The 21,024-nt window shown below is 42.6% G+C and overlaps 1 protein-coding gene and 1 non-coding gene across 11 annotated transcripts in view; both read left to right on the top strand.

Moving 5' to 3' along the window:
* MOCOS (molybdenum cofactor sulfurase) overlaps window positions 1-21,024 on the top strand; it is a 57,229-nt gene that overhangs the window by 13,766 nt on the left and 22,439 nt on the right. For all 10 annotated transcript variants that reach the window (XR_010933051.1, XR_010933052.1, XR_010933050.1 and 7 more), the window contains 4 exons: window positions 1,437-1,636; window positions 7,543-7,659; window positions 9,623-10,069; window positions 14,484-14,646. Coding sequence is in view for 5 of the 10 variants with exons in the window: in XM_067699308.1 (XP_067555409.1) it covers window positions 1,437-1,636; window positions 7,543-7,659; window positions 9,623-10,069; window positions 14,484-14,646 (927 nt within the window). In the remaining 5 variants the exon portion in view is untranslated. The remainder of the gene's footprint in view (window positions 1-1,436; window positions 1,637-7,542; window positions 7,660-9,622; window positions 10,070-14,483; window positions 14,647-21,024) is intronic.
* On the top strand, window positions 305-434 carry LOC137204269 (small nucleolar RNA SNORA20). Its single transcript, XR_010933504.1, has one exon. It is a non-coding gene; the product is annotated as a small nucleolar RNA SNORA20 (small nucleolar RNA).

The raw sequence follows: 21,024 nt of genomic DNA, 5'->3' as shown, positions 1-21,024 counted from the left end.
AGGACTTTCATCATCCCAAACTGAAGAAAGGCACTCCAGTGGTTGGGACACCGAGCTGCCACTGCAGGGGACGGACGCAGGTTCGATCCCTGGTGGGGAACTAGGATCCCGCATGCTGTGCGGTGTGGTCAAGAAACTTAAAAAAAATAAAAAAAAAAAAGATTTAAACATTACCGTAAACAAACAGTAACAGCATAAAAGAGATACATTTAAAGACAAAATTGTACATTTTTGCAATCTGTTACCAAAGGGTCTAAATTATCTGAATGCTTAAGTAACATTTTTTTTTTTTAAAGGAAGATGACTTCCCATTTATTGGCTGCTATAGTCTTTCAGTGATATAAGCAGTTATACGCATGGGGTAAAATAATTTTGGGCCATTGTAAATTGAGGTGAAGTAACCATTTCATCTCTTCTCCATGGTCTAGACATTGCTTCCATGTCTAAATGTCCTGTGTAAGCAGGATTTCATCAAGGCACTTAGAGTGAATTTCTGCATGGACTTATTAAAGCATTGATTTAAGAATTTCACTGTTTTTAAAATAGCACTGAGGCTCATACCTCTGTGTCAGTCATCTTACATGGGGCAAATGATTTCACGTGTGACGAGGTGGAGCTCTTTGTGTAGTGAAGAGTTTTGGAATCGAAATCTGTGGCTCGGGGTGAGGGCGCTGTAGAAACAGCCCTTTCCATGCACCTCAAAAACTATGTACCAGCACGGGCTCCCGGGAACAGCTTGCAATTGCCGAGTTTGCAAGATCTCTTCTTGTTATTCCTAATACTCTTGCAGTTAATGCTGCCCAAGACTCCACAGATCTGATCGCAAAAGTAAGAGCTTTTCATGATGAGGCTCAAGTTAACCCAGAACGCAAAAATCTAAAATGGATTGGTCTTGACTTGGTCAATGGTAAACCCCAAGACAACAAACAAGCAGGGGGGTTTGAACCAACCATAGTTAAAGTTAAGAGTTTGAAAGTTGCAACTGAAGCTGCAATCACCATTCTTCAAATTAATGATCTTATCAAGTTATACCCAGAAAGCAAAGACAATAAGCATGGAGGTTATGAAGATGCTGTTCACTCTGGAGCCCTTGATGACTGATCTGATTTCTTAGATTTAGGACAACGTTAGATGCAGTTTTCTTGTACCTCGAGTATTACACATTAAAGTGCAAAAAGCTGGAAAAAAAAAAAGGAAGATGACAACAACAATTCCTATGGAAAAATTCCACAGAAGCAGCAGTGGTAAACTGTCGTTCGGTACCAATGACTTAATCATTTATCATGTGGGCAGTACCATGAACTATTTACAAGTATTTAAAATCATTAATATGAGGTCCAAGTTTGCCAGTTATAATGATCTCATTTTCTTAAAAATGAGCTAGTGAATTTTACATAGAGTTCATGATCCCCTTTTGTTTTCATAACTGTTTTGAGGTGGAATGGAGAACATCAGGCAGCACACCTTTACCCTGGCTCGGTACACCTACGCCGCCCTGTCCGCCCTTCGGTACCCCAACGGAGCCCCTGTCGTGCAGATTTATAGCGACTCTGAGTTCAGCAGCCCAGAGGTTCAGGGTCCGGTCATCAGCTTCAACATGCTCGATGACAATGGGAACATCATTGGTTACTCCCAGGTGGGTTTTCTTTTCATCTTGCTGACCTGTTCACAACAGAATCACTCTTGTCTGGAATTCTGAAGTCTTTCTGAGCCCTGAAATTTGCAGTCAAGGCCTCTGGGCCCTTGCAATAGCCATGATGAATCCTGTGCACTGTTGGAGAGGCCACTGGTCCTTCCTTAGAGGCTCTTTACTCTTGTTCTAACAAGCACAGCTATTTAGTTCTTCAGCCCTCCTTATTTAGCTACAGGTGATCAATTTCAAATGGAAAGAGAGAGGTCAAGTCTCTGATGGCAGTGGGAGGGGACAGCTGAAGCTTGCCAGCAAGGGAAGACACCCTAAGGTAGTGTAGACAGAACAGCCTGTCTGATGTCGTTTCATGTACAAACAGCTTGGTGGCCCCACTGATACATCAGACCATATCATAGTGTTGCACAAAATTCTGGGCCTCTTACCACCATTTGTTTGCATGTTGCTTGGAACTCATAACTCTTTTTTTATTTAATGAAGTAGGAATGATGTCCTTAGTAGCATAAAAGCCCTTATGTCTGCCATAGTTCATCCGTATTATGAGTTCAAAGGATTTGGTAGATTGGTTATCAAGTAGTTTCTGTAGATATACCCTTTGTATGTATTTTCCCATGAAAACAATTCAGGTTTGGGAACTGCTTGGATCCTTACCACAGCTGAGTAAGCTGGCCACTGCCCAGTACATTAAGAAATCTAGAGTCACACTGAGCACTCAGACATGGCCCTAGGTGGTCAGCAGATGGGCTGTCACACACGGGGCATGGGGAGCTCAAGGCCCTTCTCAGAGCCCGGGTTTCTAGAACTGCCGTGAGGAGCAGATTTGATCATCACATAAGTTTGGAAGATAGTGCTCGTCTTCCCTTGAAAGCCACTATCTCCACACACCTTTGTCAAACCCAGAATTTCTCAAACAAAATCCATTTCTCAAGGAATCTTGTCCCCACTTCTGAATAGCCATAAACTCTCTGAGGAACCAACTTGAGAAATATTCTCTGGGGGAAATGTTGGTTCTCACTGGTGTCCAGGGGCCAACACTCTACAACCATAAGCTGTCCCTTGGGTGAGCTGACTGTGAAGACCCCAGCCCACACTGCCCCTCACTTACACAGCCCAGCACCACTCAGAAGCAGGCGATTGTAAATGCTTCTGAGGGATGGTGGAAAATGCATCGGGGCCAAAGCTTTGCCTTCTCAAATATGTTATTCTAGGTTATTGGTACAATAAGTTTCGTTCTCAAGCCTAAAATAAGTGTATGTTTTCAGGGGTGTGGAGGAGGGCAGACAAGCGACCATGAAGTGTGCTGTGGCAGGCATGTTACCAAACTCAGGTTGGGTTGCTCACCACTCAAAAGCTAATAATCAAGGGGCAAGTGTCAGTAGAAAGGAAAGGTGCTTTATTCAGAAAAACTGGCAATCTGGGGAGAAAGTGGACTCATGTCTGGAGACCAACTCCGAAGATTCTTCTCAGCCATGACAATTTTTAAAGGGAAAAAGGGGAAAGAGTCTCAGTTAATCATTAAGGTAGGAGATCAGATTGTCATCATCTTTCCATTGTGTGCAGACCCACTGACTTCTGATCTTCGTTTGGTACTGTCTTGTCCTCATGGTCCACCTGCAATTGGATGTTCTCTTGCCCCGGTTATCCGCCTGCAAATTTGCTAACAGGGAAGCTGTTATTCTTTAACTACTTAATTAGAGAGTCAGTCATTCCTTAACTACTTAATTCTTCATTCTTACTCCTTTTAATCCAGGAAAGGAATCAACCGGTTAAGCAAGGCACTGTGTACATTCAGTAGAGCAGAAGTCCGGAGTTAGGTTAAATGTTACCTAGTGATCTCATTTTTACAATTAAGGTCTGTCTGAGGAAAACAGAAATGAACAAACAGAAAAGGGGCAAAAGAGCTGCTTACAAATCCCCACTATCAGACATCATTACATTTCTATGGGAATAGGAGTGAAGGTCCATCTTCTGTAACTGCTTCATGCTGAGAGAAGGTGTCGAGATCTTAGAGTGAAAGACGTCGACATGGGTCTGTAGCATCTCTTTGTTGACAGTTTTAGTTGCCCGCTCACATATATGGGCAGAGCAAGCTACAGTTATTCCTATGCCCACAAAGATATAGATTATTACAAGCAATGGCATTAATCCCATTCTTTCATCAGACACAGAGTCTGTGACTCTCTTGCCCTAATCATTAACTGCTCAAGCCTTTTCTTTTGTGACTCTGGGAGGCCTGGGAGACTTCAGCTTTTCTACAAATAAGAGGCAGCCTTTGTCCTTGGCGGGGGGTGGTGGGCCTACAGGGTTCTGCTTGGACCAAGCAGCGGTGAAAGAACCGCCCCCCCACCATTTGCCAGAGAAGCCTCAAGAGGAAGACTCCCCCTGCCCCTCAGGGAGCCTATCTGGGTGCCTGGCTGACTTCACCAGGACCTTCATTCTCCAAGGCATCGCACAGGATGGGTTTCTCCCTCTGTGCCTTTGTAGAGGAAGCTCATCCTATGAGTGGAGGCCGAGGCTGAGGCATGGCCAGCTGTGCCGGCCCGGGAGAATCTTGGGTTTTCCTGGGCTCCTTCACATGTGGGAATCCCACAGGGATTTGGGGGGCCTTCGGAAAGATCAGATGGCGTCATGGCTGGGTCTGGCTTCTCTTTTTCAAGGGATGCGTGAAAGAATTGAGCCTTCTGTGAGAAGATTTTGGGTTCTTGTTTTTGACATCCAAATCTCCGAATTGGAAGTCAGTCTACCCAGTGGTTAAGAGGGTGGGTTAAGATTTGGACTGCCTCTTTCTGGCTCTGGGAGCTTGGGTGAGTTAATGTAAGCTCCCCAAGTCTCCGTGAAATGGGGGTAACAATCTTCCCTGCTGATAGGTTGTCACGAGAATTAAATGAGTTACAATACACAGCCCCTTAGCACTGAGCTGGTATGAAGCAAGTGCTCTATTGCACTGTGGTCAGGCCGGTTTCTCACCCTCCCTGGATGCAGCGCTCATCCTGCCCCAGCAGCCAACTCCTTCACCTGGCTGGGCACTGGCCGAGCCTGTGTGGGATTCCAAAGGTCTCAGGGTGAGAGGAGATGAAGTTGTGATGAGAAATTAGTATGAAGGGTAAGTGTGGCCGAAACAGCCTCTTCCACCCACATGCTCTTCTAGGCTCTTCTAGGTGGGGTCCCTGTCTCTTCCCCTTAGAATCTTGGCAGGTCTATGACTGCCAAGGCAGGTCTATTGGCAGGTCTATCACTCATAACCAACAGAATGCTACAGAAGGTGACACTGCTTGGCTTTGGAGGCTGGGTCAGAAAAGGCCCCGCAGCATCAGCACTGCTCCCCGGGGCATTCACTTTTGGAGCCTCGAGTTACTGTGTAAGGAGTTTTACACTGAGCGGCCATGCTGTGAGGAAGCCAAAAGCAGGCATGATGGTGACTGTCTGCTTTGACCCCTTCTGGCTTGGAGGCCAGACGCATACATGAGAAGCTGAGTCTCCAGGTGATTCCAGCCCCAGACGTCATGTCGCTCCCAGCCTTCTAGTCTTCCCAGCTCAGACAAGCCAGCTCCTCTGGGGTTTTTCTGAATTCCTGACCCCCCTGTAGCCGTGAGCACAATAAAATGGTTATTGTTTTAGGCCGCCAGGTTTGGGTGGCTTGTTTTGTGGCTGTGGTAGCTGGAATAGTGGATACGGTGTGGGTGGGGGAGACTTCTCATTCAGCTTAGCTGGAGTTGGGGTCGGGGAGCGAGGGGCTTTCCTAGGGGCTGCCCCTTGAATGGAGACCACCTGATCCTGGAGGTGGAGTAGGCCAGACCCAGTGGTGCCACCAGGTCTCACCTCAGAGAGCAGGGAACTCCTGGATTTCACCAGCAGAGGTGGCTTCTTTTCACTCTGACCATCCAGGGGAGACGGCTAAAGGGAAGACAGTGTAGTTCCCATAAGGGTGTGTGGGAGGTAACACCGCTGCGCTTGCCTAGCGGGGAGGCCAGGCTGACCACCTGGTGACCTGTGTCTGTGTCCGCCACCTGTACTTCCCAGGGAGAATAGTTTCAAAGGCTTCTCTGACTGGGCAAGATGTGTTTGTTTCCTTGAATGCATTTAGGGCACTCCCCCAAGTTTAACCTGAGTCACCAGGGCTGAGGACCCTCACTGGGCCCCCAGGCCCTTGGGAGAATGGAACCCTGGACCCACAAACAGAAGAGCTGGGATAAACATCCCTCGTGCCAGCTCACCTTTGAGCCTTGTGACTACGAATCACCCGTCTAGCTTCCAGGGGACAGGAAAGAGCCTTGGAACTTCTGGATTGAGTAGCAGTTAGTTCTGTGATTCAACCCAAAGTCTGAAACCTTATGAAAGCAAATCGATAACACACAGTGTCAACACAGTAATGTTTGTAGCCTGGGCTGGGAGCTGAGGCAGAGCTGCTCTGACTGGTAGCTCTGCTAAGTCCTGCTCCGAGAATCTACCCGGAAGCAGAGGATGCCAAGGAGCTGCCCCACGTCCCAGCCGCCCTCAGAGTTTATTTTTGTGAATCTCCCTTGAAACATGTGGGCTCTTTTTTCAAAGATTAATTTACTAAAAATATTTTTTAACAATTGAGATAGAACTGATGTATAACATTGTATTAGTTTTAGGTGTGCAGTGCAGTGATTTGATATATATGTATATTGCAAAATGATTACTACAGGTTTAGTTAACACCCATCACCACACATAGTTACAAATTTTTTTTCTTGTGATGACAGCTTTCAGGACTTACTCTCGCAGCAACTTTTACATGCACCATGCAGTGTTGTTAACTATAGTCACCATGCGGTACAGTACATCCCCAGGACTTATTTTTCTTAGAACTAGAAGTTTGTATCTTTTGACCACCTTCACGACCCCCATCCTTTGCCTCTGGCAGTCACCAATCTGCTCTCAGTATCTATGAATTTTGATTTGATTCCACATGTAGGTGAGATCATACAGTATTTGTCTTTGTCTGACTCATTTCTTAGCAGTTTTCATTATGACTTAGCATATTTCATTATGACTTAGCATAATGCCCTCAAGGTCCATCCACGTTGTCACAGATGGCAGGATTTCCTTTTTTATAGCTGAATAATACTATTTATAAATCACATATTTTTTATCCATTCATCCTTTGATGGATACTTAAGTTGTTTCCATTTCTTGGCTAGTGCAAATACTGTAGTGAACATGGGGGTGCAGATATCTTTTCAAGACAGTGATTTCATTTCCTTCGGATAAATACCCAGAGGTAGAATTGCTGGATCAAAGTTCCAGCAATTTGTTCTATTTTACATTTTTTAAGGAACCTCCATACTGTTTTCCATAGTTCCTCACCAGTTTACATTCCCACCAGCAGTGCACGAGGATTCCCTTTTCTCCACATCTCTCCACCTCCTGTTATGTGTTGTCTTTCTGATAATAGCTGTTCTAACAGGTGTGATATTAGATGCTCGCTATTAGATATTTGAGAGCTGATGTCATTGCGGTTTTGATTTACATTTTCCTAACAATTAGTGATGTTGAGTACCTTTTCACGTACCTGTTGGGCATTTGTGTGTCTTCTTTGGAAAAATGTCTGCTCATTTAAGAAATCAGATTGTTTGTTTTACATGTGAGCTCTTAACTTGGAGTTTGGTGTGAATTTGATATCTTTCACTTTTCTCAGGCCTATGTTTATAACCCAACTGGATAAGATTTAATTATCAGTAACATTTTATAAAATGTATTTAGTAAACCCACGATAGATCATGGCCCCTTAGAGCAAAATTCTAAGCTCGTATTTTCATTTTACTGTTAAGAAAGAGAGGTCCAAGTGTGGATCTGAAACTCCTTCCCGGGCAATCAGAGTAAAACTGGACTCTCCTAACACTAGTTCCATGTCATATATTAAACCCGCAGGTGGATAAAATGGCCAGTCTTCACAACATCCACGTGCGAACCGGCTGCTTCTGTAACACTGGGGCCTGCCAGAGACACCTAGGGATAAGTGATGAGATGGTCAAGAAGCATCTTCAGGTTGGTACCGGATCGTGTGGTCCAAACGCTGGCCAGCAAACCCCAATGGCGGTGCCTCTAACTTCATTAGAGGCAGGTCGTGTGTCTGGGGTCAGGGCTGGATCTGCGAGCTCATTTCTCTGAGCCCACCCTGTGAATGTGTAAAGAAAAAGGGTCAACAAAAATAGAAAACACTTCAAGATACTATGTCTCTGGCAGTCATTTTTTAGTTTGAGGGCAAACATTTAGAGGCAGAAGAGGGTTTTTTGTTGTTGTTGTTTTTTTTCCCAGAAGAGGGCTTTTAACAGGGGTCAAGCAAATGTGAAAATGTGCTCGTACATGCAGAGGGCCCTTAGCTAGTTCAGTCCTGCCAGAGTGAAATCTCCAAGCAGGAGGTAGCTCATGTCTGGGTTGGGTGAGGGGCATTCTGCATTTCTCAGGTCCCCTCTCTTCCTGCCGCTCCTCTGGGCTGAGGTTTGTCACTTCAAGGTACAGCCTGTTTTGAACCATTTCATAAGAATGGTTTGAGTGGCAAAGAGCCCTTCTTTATATCAGAATAGTTTCTAACTTAAGTTTCTTTTGGTTGCCACTAAATATTGAATATGTTAAATCCCAACCAACTGTGAACAATGTTTTATTTAAAAAGGAGGGGGGAACTCCCCTGGTGGTCCAGTGGTAAAGAATCCACCTTACGATGCAGGGGACGCAGGTTCGATCCCTGGTCAGGAAACTAAGATCCCACATGCTGCGGGGCAACTAAGCCCGCACGCCACAACTACTGAGCTTGTGCGCCTCAACTAGAGCCCATGTGCTGCAAACTACAGAGCCCACGTGCTCAGGAGCCAACGCGCAAGAACTAGAGAGAGAAAACCCGCATGCCACAACTAGAGAGAAGCCGACGCGCCACAATGAAAGATCCTGCATGCCTCAGTGAAGATCCTGCGTGACACAACTAAGACCTGATGCAGCCAAAAAAACCCCAAAAAAGATAAATCTTAAAAAAAAAAAAAAAAAGAGAGAGAGAGAGAAGGGGGAATTCCCTGGCGGTCCAGTGGTTAAGACTCGGTGCTTCCACTGCACGGGGTGTGGGTTTGATGCCTGGTCGGGGAACTAAGATCCCTCACACCACACGGTGTGGTTAAAAAATAATAATAATAAAATAAAATAAATAGAAAGAGAGAGAAGGAGTCTTAGAACAGAAACGAATGCAGTTCCTGATGTAATATTGATCCTGTGGAATGCCGTGGCCTCATCTCCTTGGGTGACTCACTTGGGTTCAGCTCTGGGGGAGGTAGGCAACTGGAGCAGCGACCAACACCAGGCTGCCAGGCTTGGAGAGGCTTGGGGACGTCTTGCCTTTCTTTCACCACCTCCCGACAGGGCACTCATGCTGCCTTTGGCTTTCATCCTGGCCTTGGGCCGGTTATTCATAGGGGCAGCACCTCTGTCTCGCCCTCTTGTCAAAGGGCAGCTGTCAGGGATGCAGACCTCCCTTTGGTTCTGAGAGAGGCTAAAAGGCATGGCCAGCAGGTGGTCCTGTCACTTAAGCCCTAGGTAGACCAAGGAGCTGACCCATCTATGCTTCTGAAACTTTGGTCTGTCTTTTGATACCTCTGTGGGTGAGCACTGTGTGCGTGTTTCTGGTAAATGCTTTCCATGAATGATTTCTTTTAAACTTAAAAAAACAAATTTATTTATTTATTTTTATTGAAGTATAGTTGATTTACAATGTTGTATCTTTTAGGCTTTTTAGTGGCCCCCTAAGATTGGTATAGATCCCAATTCACAGTTGAGCAAAGAGTGACGTCCAGAGAGTGAGTCTCTGTGCTTCTGGAACTATGCCTCAGGCACACAGCTCCTGTTGCAGTTCTTTTTTCCTGGGTTAAGTTTATATTATAAAATTAACAAAACTTGTTTTACAAAATGGTTTCCACTTTATCCATGAGGAATGAGTCACTCTGGCCGACTTATTTCTTTATTCTAGGCTGGTCATGTCTGCGGTGACGATGTGGACCTCATAGATGGGCAGCCGACGGGATCTGTGAGGATTTCGTTTGGATACATGTCTACGCTTGAGGATGCCCAGGCCTTTCTCAGGTTCATCATAGCAACCCGACTGCGCCCGTCTCATGGCCAGCCTCTCCCTCTGGCCACGCCTGGGGAGGCTGGAGCCCTGTCAGCAGAGAGCCTGCCTGCCACCAGGGCCAGACGTAGTCCCTCACCTCAGGAAGATGCTTCCCCAGACTCCAGGGTTTGGGACAACGCACCCACCACTGCGGATGCTGTGAGTTTGCGCCCACCTCTGCTAGAGACCACCAGAACCCAGCAGACCCCTTCAGAGAAAGCTGCAGGCATCCTGGATGGGAGCCTTGGGTCACACATCGTCACCAACCTTTTCCTCTACCCAATCAAATCCTGTGCCGCATTTGAGGTAAGGGTTTTAGTGGCAGCTAAAGAGATTGCTTCTTTTTTGTTTACTTTATAATGTTGTTTGATAAAGCAAAGGAAAAAGTTCAGGAAGTGGAGGAAAGCATGCAGAAAATCAAAATCGTAGTAGGCACTCTCATTCTGCCTTTCTTGGTTTGGGCTGACTTTTGACCGTGGCTCTGCTTAGGGGGACCCCTGAGAGGATCCTGTTTCTGGGTGTGACCACCTAGTTACTGTTGATAGTTAAGGATGTAACTTTCACCGAATGTGTGTGTGCTGGCTCCCTGCTGAAGCATCGTACGTGCTTTGTTTCATTTGATCCTCAAAACAATATTATGAGGTACTGGGTAATATCACCCCCATTTTATAGATATGGAGCTGGGGGCTACTGAGGTTAAGCACTGTGCCCAGGTCATGACCCCCTAATAAATGATAGAGCAAGGATTTGAATCCAGGTCTGCTGACTCCCTGGGTCCCTGCTCTCATGCGTCTGTTCCGCTCAGCTCTTCCCATGAAGGTGAACTACATAATGTCTGTAAACATGCTGGCCTGGTAGTCACTGGAGCTGGGAGCTAGAGACCAAGTCCCAGGGACACACATAGATCATAGAAAGACAGCCTCATAGAAAGTTCCCAGCTTCCTGAGCCTCTGGGATGACAGGCTCCCTGGCTCCTGGTCGGACATACCATGGTCAAGGCTGTTTGTCACCTGCATTTCGGGCTGGTCACACAGGAGCCTGTCCTCCAATCTGAGACCTTAAATAAGTAAGTTCACCTCCACTCCTGAATGGAGGCAGGTGAGGAGTAACAGGACTCTATTTTCACAGATGAGTCATGTCCCATAGAAGAGCCGCATTGCACAGATAGTGTAGCAGGAATTAGTGTTCCATTTTACAGACAAGGACACTGAAACTCAGTAGGTTTCCTTTTTTGCTAAAGGTCTTCTATCCATCTGCTCTTTCAGAAACTATACACTGAACACCTGCTACCTGCTGGGCCCTGGGCCTGCACTTGCTGTGCAGTGATGAGCAAAATGGAAGTGGTTCCTTCTCTCAGGGTGTGAAGTATCTCAGAAGGGAAGCAGACACTTTATGACACACACACACATATCTATGTATCTATGTATCTATGTATCTATCATCTATCCATCCATCTCCATCATCTATCCATAGGCCATGATTTCGTACTAATACCTCCAATTCCAACCCAACACCATAACGTTTATTTAGCCGTCCCCCTTTCTGCACTTATAAATCCTGTGAGAACCCTGGCTCCCACTGTCCTCAATGAATACTTATTTGCCCAACTCCTTCCATAACCCAAAGCCCAGCTGCACCAGCTGAAAGCTCACCCCTCACATGGCAACACAGACACACTGGCTGAAAACTTGGCCCAGACAAAGAAGAAGAAGGAGGGAGGAAGCCAGTAAATGATAGACATGTTCCAACAGATGGGTGTGAAGGTCTGAGAAACAGCCTGCCACAGTTTCATGGATGCTGACAGAAGACATGAGATTCCTGGGTCAGAGATAAAGGACTTACTCACAACCCAGCATGCAGCATGAGCTTCATGGTGTGTTGCTTCTCTTTGTGCCCCAGGTCCCAAGACAGGGTCCAGAGGGGCCCAGGTGGATGCCGTGCTCATGTTCAGAAACCTCTAACTCAGGAAACCTGACGCTTTCATAATAGGATGCCAGCCAACCTGTGTAGTCTTCGATCAGGGAGAAGCCATTACCTTTATAATATCAGACTGTGGGCAAACCTGCCCTCTGCTCCAGAGGGTTGTAGAGCTGTTCACTATACAAACATCCTTGAAAAAGTAGTCTGGATCAAAAGGACAGTTAGTACTTCTGCTTGTTGAAACAGACATGCAGAAATGAGAAATCCATGGAGAAATGCCTCCCAATAACAGACTGTCTTCTAAAAAGTTATTTGTAATTCAAAACATGTTCTCCTATAGAAATAATGATTTAATGGTGGTTTCTGGGCCTAGCTACAATTATATAGACTATAGTATTGCTGAACTTGAGTGCTGTACTAGCAGAAGCAGCCGTAGTCTATGGGGAGAGGTCTGATGCACAAGACAAGTGAAGGGCAGAGGTAAAGGGATTAACATCTGTGGATCATCTGATATATTTCAGCTGCTTTACATTTTATATTTTGTTTTAGTTTTCACTCAGTCCTATGAGAAATGATAATAACGTCCATTTTACACATGACAAAGCCAAGGCTCAGGAAGGTTAGTTGTCCAAAGCTAATAACTAGCTGACGTGAGATTTAAGCCCGGGTTTGTCAGTCCTCCAAGTACCCTCCCCACTCCCATCCCACTGCACCACGTTTCTGCGTCTTGTATACAGGGCTTACCTTGCTTGAGTTCAGTTTGCCTTGACACTGTTTCTTCTTGAGTGCTGCGCCCTCCCCCTGGGGCCCGCAGCTCCTCTCCTTCACTTCCCCTGATGCCTCAGTCTTCCCTCAGGTCCTTCCCAGCAGAACCCTCCCCAAAGTGCCCCTAGATTAAAAATTGCTTTCCTTTCTTCATTACCCCCAATTGAAGTTTTCAGATTCCTTGGAGAAGTTGATTTGAGTGCTCAGAGGAAAATGACAGGATGAAATTGATTCACAATCAGTGTGCGAATGTTGGTCTCTTAATCGTAATACTATTTCAAAAGCATTGCTTCACCTACACCCTTCTTTAACAGACAGCTGGCTCCAGAAGAGCCCTCACGGGTGGAACTACTGCACCTGCCGCGCTGTAAGCAACTTGTGTAACTTGCGGACAAAACTCCTGCAAAGACCTCGTCCCACGTTATTGAGATTTCATTAGGTTTCCCCTAATGTTCTTTTTCTGTTCCAGATCCCATCCAGGACACCTTATGACATTTAGTCCTTGTGTCTCCCTAGGCTCCTCTGGGCTGTACCAGTCTCTCAGACTTTCCTTGTTTTTATAACCTTGATAGTTTTGAGGAGTATCCGTCAGGTATTTTTTAGAATATCCATCAGTAGGGCTTCCCTGGTGGCGCAGTGGTTGAGAGTCCGCCTGCCGATGCGGGGGACGCGGGTTCGTGCCCCGGTCCGGGGAGATCCCGCATGCCGTGGAGCGGCTGGGCCCGTGAGCCGTGGCTGCTGGGCCTGAGCATCCGGAGCCTGTGCTCCGCAACAGGAGAGGCCACAGCAGTCAGAGGCCAGCGTACCGAATTAAAAAAAAGAAAAGAATATCCATCAGTTTGGGTTTGTCTGATGTCTTTCTGAGGATTAGACTGGGGTTATGGTTTGTTTCGGAAGTAGGACCACAGAAGTAAAGGGCTATTCTCATCATATCATATTAGGGTACTGTCAGCATGACTTACCACTATTGACATGAACCTGGAGCACCCGGTATTTGCCAGGTTTCTTCACTGTAAAATTTCCCCTCCACTCTGTTCCTATACTGTTCTCTTTGGAAGCAAGTCACTAAGTGTAGCCCACACTTAAGGGGTAGGGAGTTATAGGGAGTTACGCTCCACCTTCTTGAGGAGGGAACACCTACATCAATTATTTGGGATTCTTCTGTATGAGGGATTTGACTTTTTCTATTTATTTATTTGGACTCATGGGTATTTATTTTATACTTTGGATTATAATTCAGTACTACATTATTATTATTATTATTACTATTCAGTATTTTCCAGTTTTGGCCATTGGGCATGCTTTCAGTTGACTCCTGCATCCCTTTGACATACCTCCATCAGTTTGTGTTTTGAGCACTTCCTTACTTTTCTAGCACTACAGGGTGCTCCTGGCTCATCTTGTATATTCCCTGACCCAGCCCTGGAATAAACCATTTCTCCAAAGAATCCTGGTTCTTTCTATTGGAGAATGGTATTAAATGCAAGATCTGGGCACTGGGCATAATTTGTATTTTAATTTTGTAGAAATATGAAGAATTGAGGAAAACTTACACACTTAAAGTGGATCAACTCAGGGACCATTCCAGTGTAGCCACAATTTGTGCAATAGGTCTGTAGTACAAGGATATATGCCTGTTCAGGCATCCACCACTGTGGAAGGACACACAGAAAGCAGGTGCAGTGGAGGCCTGTGGGGAGGGGAGTGGGACACAGGCTGGGGCGGAGACCTACTTTTCAAGTACACTCTTGTGCTCCCAGAATGTTGTGCTGTGCACACGCATTACTACTTAAAAAGCAGATTGAAGTGGAGAAGGGTGCAAACTGGATCTGGAGGGTGAATGGAAGGTATCTCAACCCCAAAGTCTCCTTTGCATTGTCTCCTTTGTTTTACTTCCTTCTCTTCATCCCTTTTTTCCTTCAGGAGTCTGTGCTGAATTTCTGAAGTCCTCTGCTTTAGTACAGCCGCTGTGCCATAAATGCGAAGATGATTTTTGAGGAGCCCTGGCTTAAAATACATTGACCTTTTTGTTTAGGTGACCAGGTGGCCTCTAGGAAATCAAGGGTTGCTGTACGACCGGAACTGGATGGTTGTGAATCACAACGGTGTTTGCCTGAGTCAGAAGCAGGAACCCCGGCTCTGCCTGATCCAGCCCTTCATTGACCTGCAGCGAAGGATCATGGTCATCAAAGCCCAAGGTCTGAAAACTGGGTTCAGTTTTACAAAGCAGCTGTCAAGAGTAGCTTTTTTTCTCATAGGAAAGTAAAGTCATGGCTCTTCCTTTACCAAATATTAAAATAATCCAAAAGGAAGTGAAATGATGTCTAGAAGAGACAACGGAAAGTTTGTTCCTTTTGCATTTTTGGAATTTCTTTGGGGGCAGATTTTTGGGAAGAGGTGAAGATCTGACGGTCCAATCAGAAAGTAAAGAGATATAGATATTGAAATTATCTGTTGTCCTTTTACTTACATTCCTTTTAATTCCTTCACTCATCATATGTTCTGCAAGCTTTGATTCTTCCTTGTGGATTTTTTTTGTTTTTTTGGCGGCACGGCTTGCGGGGTCTTAGTTCCCAGACCAGGATCGAACCTGGGTCCTCAGCGGTGAAAGCGTGGAGTCCTAACCCCTGGACTGCCAGGGAATTCCCCCTTGTGGATTTTTATTATGAACTAACACATATAAATTCATAGGCCATCTCTGTCCAGTGGACCCTTATATGATGATGGAAATGTTCAACATCTACATTGTCCAGTTTGGTAGCCACCAATCAGATGTGGCTACTGAGTGCATGAAATGTGACTAGCAGGACGCTGGAACTACATTTTAATTTTATGTGATTCTAATTAATTTAAATTACCAAATGTGGCTAGTGGCTACAGTGTTGGACAGCACAAGTATAGAGAATACTACAATACGTACTTACAGCATCCAGTTTTAACAAACCTTCACATTTGGCCACATTTGCCTCAATTTCTCCTCCTCCTCTCCCTACTCCTTCCCACTTCTCTTACCTCCTACTACCCTCCTCCTTCCTCCCTTCTCTGCTACCTCTTCCTCCTCCTCCTTCTTTTAATACTTAAAAACATTACAGATATAGCTGAAATTCCCTATGTACTTCTCCTTGGTCTCATTCTTTCTCCTTCCACACCCCACCTACCATTTATAGAATATTCCAATTTCCCTCCTAACTTATAGCTGTACTTTTGTGATATATCCCATTTCCATATATTCAATGATTATGTTTCTTGGCTGTAGGTGTTCTATTCTGTTCCAGTGGTTTATTTTTTCTTGAACCAATAAGCCAATGTTAATACCTATAGAATGAATTTTGATATCTGGTAGGGCATGTCCTCCTACCTCATGCTTCCAGATTGTCTTGGCTATTCTTGGCCTTTTGTTCCCTCTATGAATTTTAACACATGCACGGATTTGTGTAGTCACTCCCATCATCAAGGTACAAAACAGTTCCATCACCCCAGAAAACTCCCTCATGCTAACCCTTTATAGTCTCTCTTCTCCCCACCCTTAACACCTGGCAATCAGAGATCTGTTCTCTATCACTATAGTTTTACTTTTTTGCGAATGTTATATAAATAGAATATACAATATGTGACCTTCTGACATTGGCTTCTTTCACTCGGCATGACGCCTTTAAGTCCCATCTAAGTTACTGCATGAATCGGTAGTTTATTCTTTTTTTATTGTTGCGTAGTATTCCATTGTATGGATATACTAGGGTGTGTTCATCCATTCATCTGTTAAAGGACGTTTGGCTTGTTTCCAGTTTTGAGCAGTTATGAATAGAGCTGCTCTAAACATTCATGTGCAGGTTTTTGGTTGATCACAAGTTTTCATTTCTCTAGCATAAATACTAGGCGTTGATTGCTGAGTCATATGGTAAGGATATGTTTACCTTTTTTTTTTTTTTTTGGATATGTTTACCTTTGAAAGCAACTGCCAAACCATTTTCTAGAATGACCGAATCGTTTTTCATTCCCGCCAGCAATGTATGAGAGTTCCAGTTGTTCCACATTCTGTCAGCTTTTGGTATTGTCGGTATTTTTTGTTTTATTTATTTTAATAGGTGTGTAATGGCATCTCATCATGATTTTTTTTGGCCATACCATGTGTCTTGCGGGGTCTTAGTTCCTTGACCAGGGATTGAACCCAGGCCACAACAGTCAAAGCCTGGAATCCTAACTACTAGGCCACCAGGGAACTCCAATCTCGTCATGATTTTAATTTTCATTTCCCTACTGGCTAATGATGTTAAGCATCTTTTTATGTCCTTACTTGTTCTCTTTATATTCATTTTGACCCATGGATTACAGAAGTGTGTTAATTTCTATATATTTGGAGATGTTTCTGTTTTCATTCTGCTATTGATTTTCAGTTTAATTCCACTAAACTCTCCAAAAGAGAGAACATACTTTATAGATTTTAAATTAAAATTTGTTAAGGTTTGGTTTATGACCAAGGATATTATTTATTGCCGTGAGTGTTCCATATACACTTGAAAAGAATGTGTATCCTGTTGTTGGGTGGAGTGTTCTATAGATGTCAGTTCTATACCAGTTGGTTGATGGTATTGCTGTTTTTCTCTGTACTTGCTGAATTTTTATGTACTCGCTACCAGTTCTGCTGCTTACTGAAAGAAGAGTGTTGAAGTCCCCAACTGTAATTGTGGGTTTGTCTATTTTCCCCTTAGTTCTCTTAGTTTTTGCTTCACTTAGTATTATTATGTCTCCTTGGTGAATTGTTCCCTAAGTAATGCTCCTCTTTATGCATGGTCATTTTCTTTGTTTCAAAATGTGAAGTGTGAAATTCTTTGTCTGATATGAATATAGCCGTTCAGCTCTCTTGTGGTTAGTGTTTGTATGGTGTATCATTTTCCACCTTTATATTTATTTCTTCTAGCTTTATCGATATTTATGTAACATCCCATAAAATGTATTCATTTAAAGTGTACCATTCAATGATATGTTTGGTATATTCACAAGGTTGTACAACCATCACCACCATCAATTTTAGAACATTTGCCTCACCCTCAAAGAGAAACCCCATACACATTAGCAGTCACTCCCCATTCCCAACCTTATCCCTGGCTTCTGGCAACCACTAATCTACTATCTGTTTCTATGGAGTTGCCTATTCTGGATGTTTCATATAAATGGCAACAATATATGACTGGCTTCTTTCACTTAGTATAATGTTTTTAAGGGTCATCCATATTGTTGAATAATATTCCATTGTATAGATATACCATATTTTTTTATCCATTCATCAGTTGGTGGATATTTGGATTGTTTCCATTTGTGATTATTATGAATAACGCTGCTGTGAACATTTATGTATAAATTTTTGTGTGGACATGTTTTCAATTCTGTTGGATATGTACCTAGGAATGGAATTGCTGGGTCATATGGTAACTCTGTGTTTAGCATTTCCAAAGTGACTCCATCACCATTTTACATTCCCACCAGCAACATATGAAGTTTCCAATTTCTCCACATCTTCCTCAACACTTGTTATTTTCTGTTTTTTTTTTTTTTTTTTTTTTTTTTCCGGTACGCGGGCCTCTCACTGTTGTGGCCTCTCCCGTTGCGGAGCACAGGCTCCGGACGCACAGGCTCAGCGGCCATGGCCCACAGGCCCAGCTGCTCCACGGCACATGGGATCTTCCCGGACTGGGCACGAACCCACGTCCTCTGCATCGGCAGGCGGACTCTCAAGCACTGCGTCACCAGGGAAGCCCTATTGTTGTTTTTTTTAATAGCCATCCTAATGGGTGTGTAGCAGTACCTCACATGGTTTTGATTTGCTTTTCCCTAATGACTAATGATATTGACCATCTTTTTATGTGTTTATTGTCCATGTGTGTATCTTCTTCAGAAAAATATCTATTTAAATTCTTTGCTTACTTATTTTTAAATTATTGAGTTGTAAGAATTCTTTATATATTTGAATATAAGTCACTTTTTAGATCAGATTTGCAAATATTTTCTCCCATTGTGTAGACTTCCTTTTCATTTTCTTTATGGCTCCATTTTACATTTAATCTGCCTATATCATATTTAAAGTGAGTTTCTTGTATCCAGCATACAGTTGGCTCATGCTTTTTATCCATTCTGACATTCTCTATTATTTTCATTGGGATTTTGATTGCAAAATTACATATTTTGTAATCATATTTTGATTGTAATATTATAAATTAATTTCAGGAGAATTTATATCATATAATATTGAGTCCTCTATATATAAATAGTACCTCTCTCCATGAAGATTTCTTTACTCCAAAATTTTAATAATAATTTATTAAAATAATTTTAATACTATTTTCCAGAAAATTTTTGCACACTTTTTGTTATATAATTGTTTATTTGAGTATTTTGAGCACTATCTTTTTTTTCTATTAAATATTTTAACTGGTTATTTTTGTAGTATAGAAACACTGTTGTAGTATAGAAACACTGTTGACTTTTGTATATCAGTGTTTTACCCAGTACTTTTTCTGAATTCCTGTTAGTTTTATTAGTTGGTCTGAAGATTTTCTCGCATGTTCTATATAAATAGGCATATCATCTTCTAATAATGACGGTTTCATATCTTCCTTTTCAATTTTTATTCACGCCCTCTTTTTTCTTCTTTTCTTGTTGCATGGAGCAGTGATGGGAAATATCCTTTTTTATTACCGACTTGAATAAAATTCTTCTAAAATTTCAGAAATAAGAGTTGTATTTACTGTACATTTTTAATAGATTTGTTTTACCAGGCTAAAGTATTTTTTTAAATTTAGCCAAAAGTTTTATCATGATTAATAGTTCTTACTAAATGCTCTTTCTGCATCTGTTGGTTATATTTTTTCCCTATAGTCTATTAGTGTGATATCTTAACATTAGTCGATTGTCTAGTACTGAACTATCCTTGCATCCTTGGAGAAAAGAAAAAAACTATTTGGCAATGATTTTTTGATACATTGATGGATTTAGTTTGCTAATATTTTGTTGGTATTTTTGTACCTATTCTTATTAGTGAGATTGAGAAGTTATCTTCTTTAAAAAAATTTTTTTTATTGAAGTATAGTTGATTTACAATGTTGTTAGTTTCTGGTATAAGCAAAATGATTCAGTTATAAATATATATATAGTATATATGTATAGTATATATATGTATATACATTTTCAGATTCTTTTACATTATAGTTTATTACAAAATACTGAATATACTTTCCTATGCTATGCAGTAGGACCTTGTTGTTTATGTATTTTATATATAATTGTTTGTATCTGCTAATCTCAAACTCCTAATTTATCCCCCTCTTTAACCATAACTTTGTTTTCTATGTCTGTGAGTCTGTTTCTCTTTTGTAAATAAGTTCATTTGTATCATTATTTAGATTCCACACATAAGTGATATTGTATGATATTTGTCTTTCTCTGTCTGACTTACTTCACTTAGTATGATAATCTCTAGGTCCATCCATGTTGCTGCAAATAGCATTATATCATTCTTTTTTAGGGCTGAGTAATATTCCATTGCATATATATACCACATCTTCTTTATCCACTCATCTCTTGATGAACATTTAGATTGCTTCCATGTCTTGGCTATTGTAAATAGTGCTGCAGTGAATGTTGGAGTGCATGTATCTTTTTGAATTATTGTTTTTTCTGGATATATTCCTAGGAGTGGGATTGCTGGATCATATGGTAATTCTATTTTTAGTTTTTTAAGGAGCCTCCATAGTGGCTGCACCAGTTTATATTCCCATCAACAGTGGAGGAGGTTTCCCTTTCCTCCACACCCTCTCCAGCATTTGTTATTTATATATATTTTTAGTGATAGCCATTCTGACTGGTGTGAGGTGGTACCTCTTTGTAGTTTTGAGTTGCAATTCTCTAATAATTAATTGCTGTTGCGCATCTTTTCATGCACCTATTGTTGATCTGTGTGTCTTCTCTAGAGAAATGTCTATTTAGGTCTTCTGCCCATTTTTTGACTGAGTTGTTTGTTTTTTTGTTATTGAGCTATATGAGGTGTTTGTATATTTTGGAAGTTAAGCCCTCTTGGTCACATCATTTGCAAATATTTTCTCCCAGTCTGTAGGTAGTTGTTTCATTTTGTTTATGGTTTCCTTTGCTGTGCAAAAGCTTGTAAGTTTGATGAGGTCCCATTTGTTTATTTTTGCTTTTATTTCTATTGTCTTGGGAGACTGACTTATGAAAACATTGGTATGATTTATGTCAGAGAATGTTTTGCCTATGTTCTCTTCTAGGAGTTTTATGGTGTCATGTCTTATGCTTAAGTCTTTAAGCCATTTTGAGTTTATTTTTGTGTATGGTGTGAGGGTGTGTTCTAACATCATTGATTTATATGTGGCTGTCCAGCTTTCCCAACACCACTTGCTGAAGAGACTGTTTTTCTCCATCGTATATTCTTGCCTCCTTTGTTGAAGTTTAATTGACCGTAGGTGTGTAGGTTTATTTCTGGGCTGTTTATTCTGTTCCATTGATCCATATGTCTGTTTTTATGTCAATGCCGTGCTGTTTTGATTACTGTAGCTTTGTAGTTTTGT

This window comes from Pseudorca crassidens, chromosome 12, assembly GCF_039906515.1.
Source record: "Pseudorca crassidens isolate mPseCra1 chromosome 12, mPseCra1.hap1, whole genome shotgun sequence".
Classification (NCBI taxonomy): domain Eukaryota; kingdom Metazoa; phylum Chordata; class Mammalia; order Artiodactyla; family Delphinidae; genus Pseudorca; species Pseudorca crassidens.
This window is presented reverse-complemented; position numbering and strand designations above follow the sequence as displayed.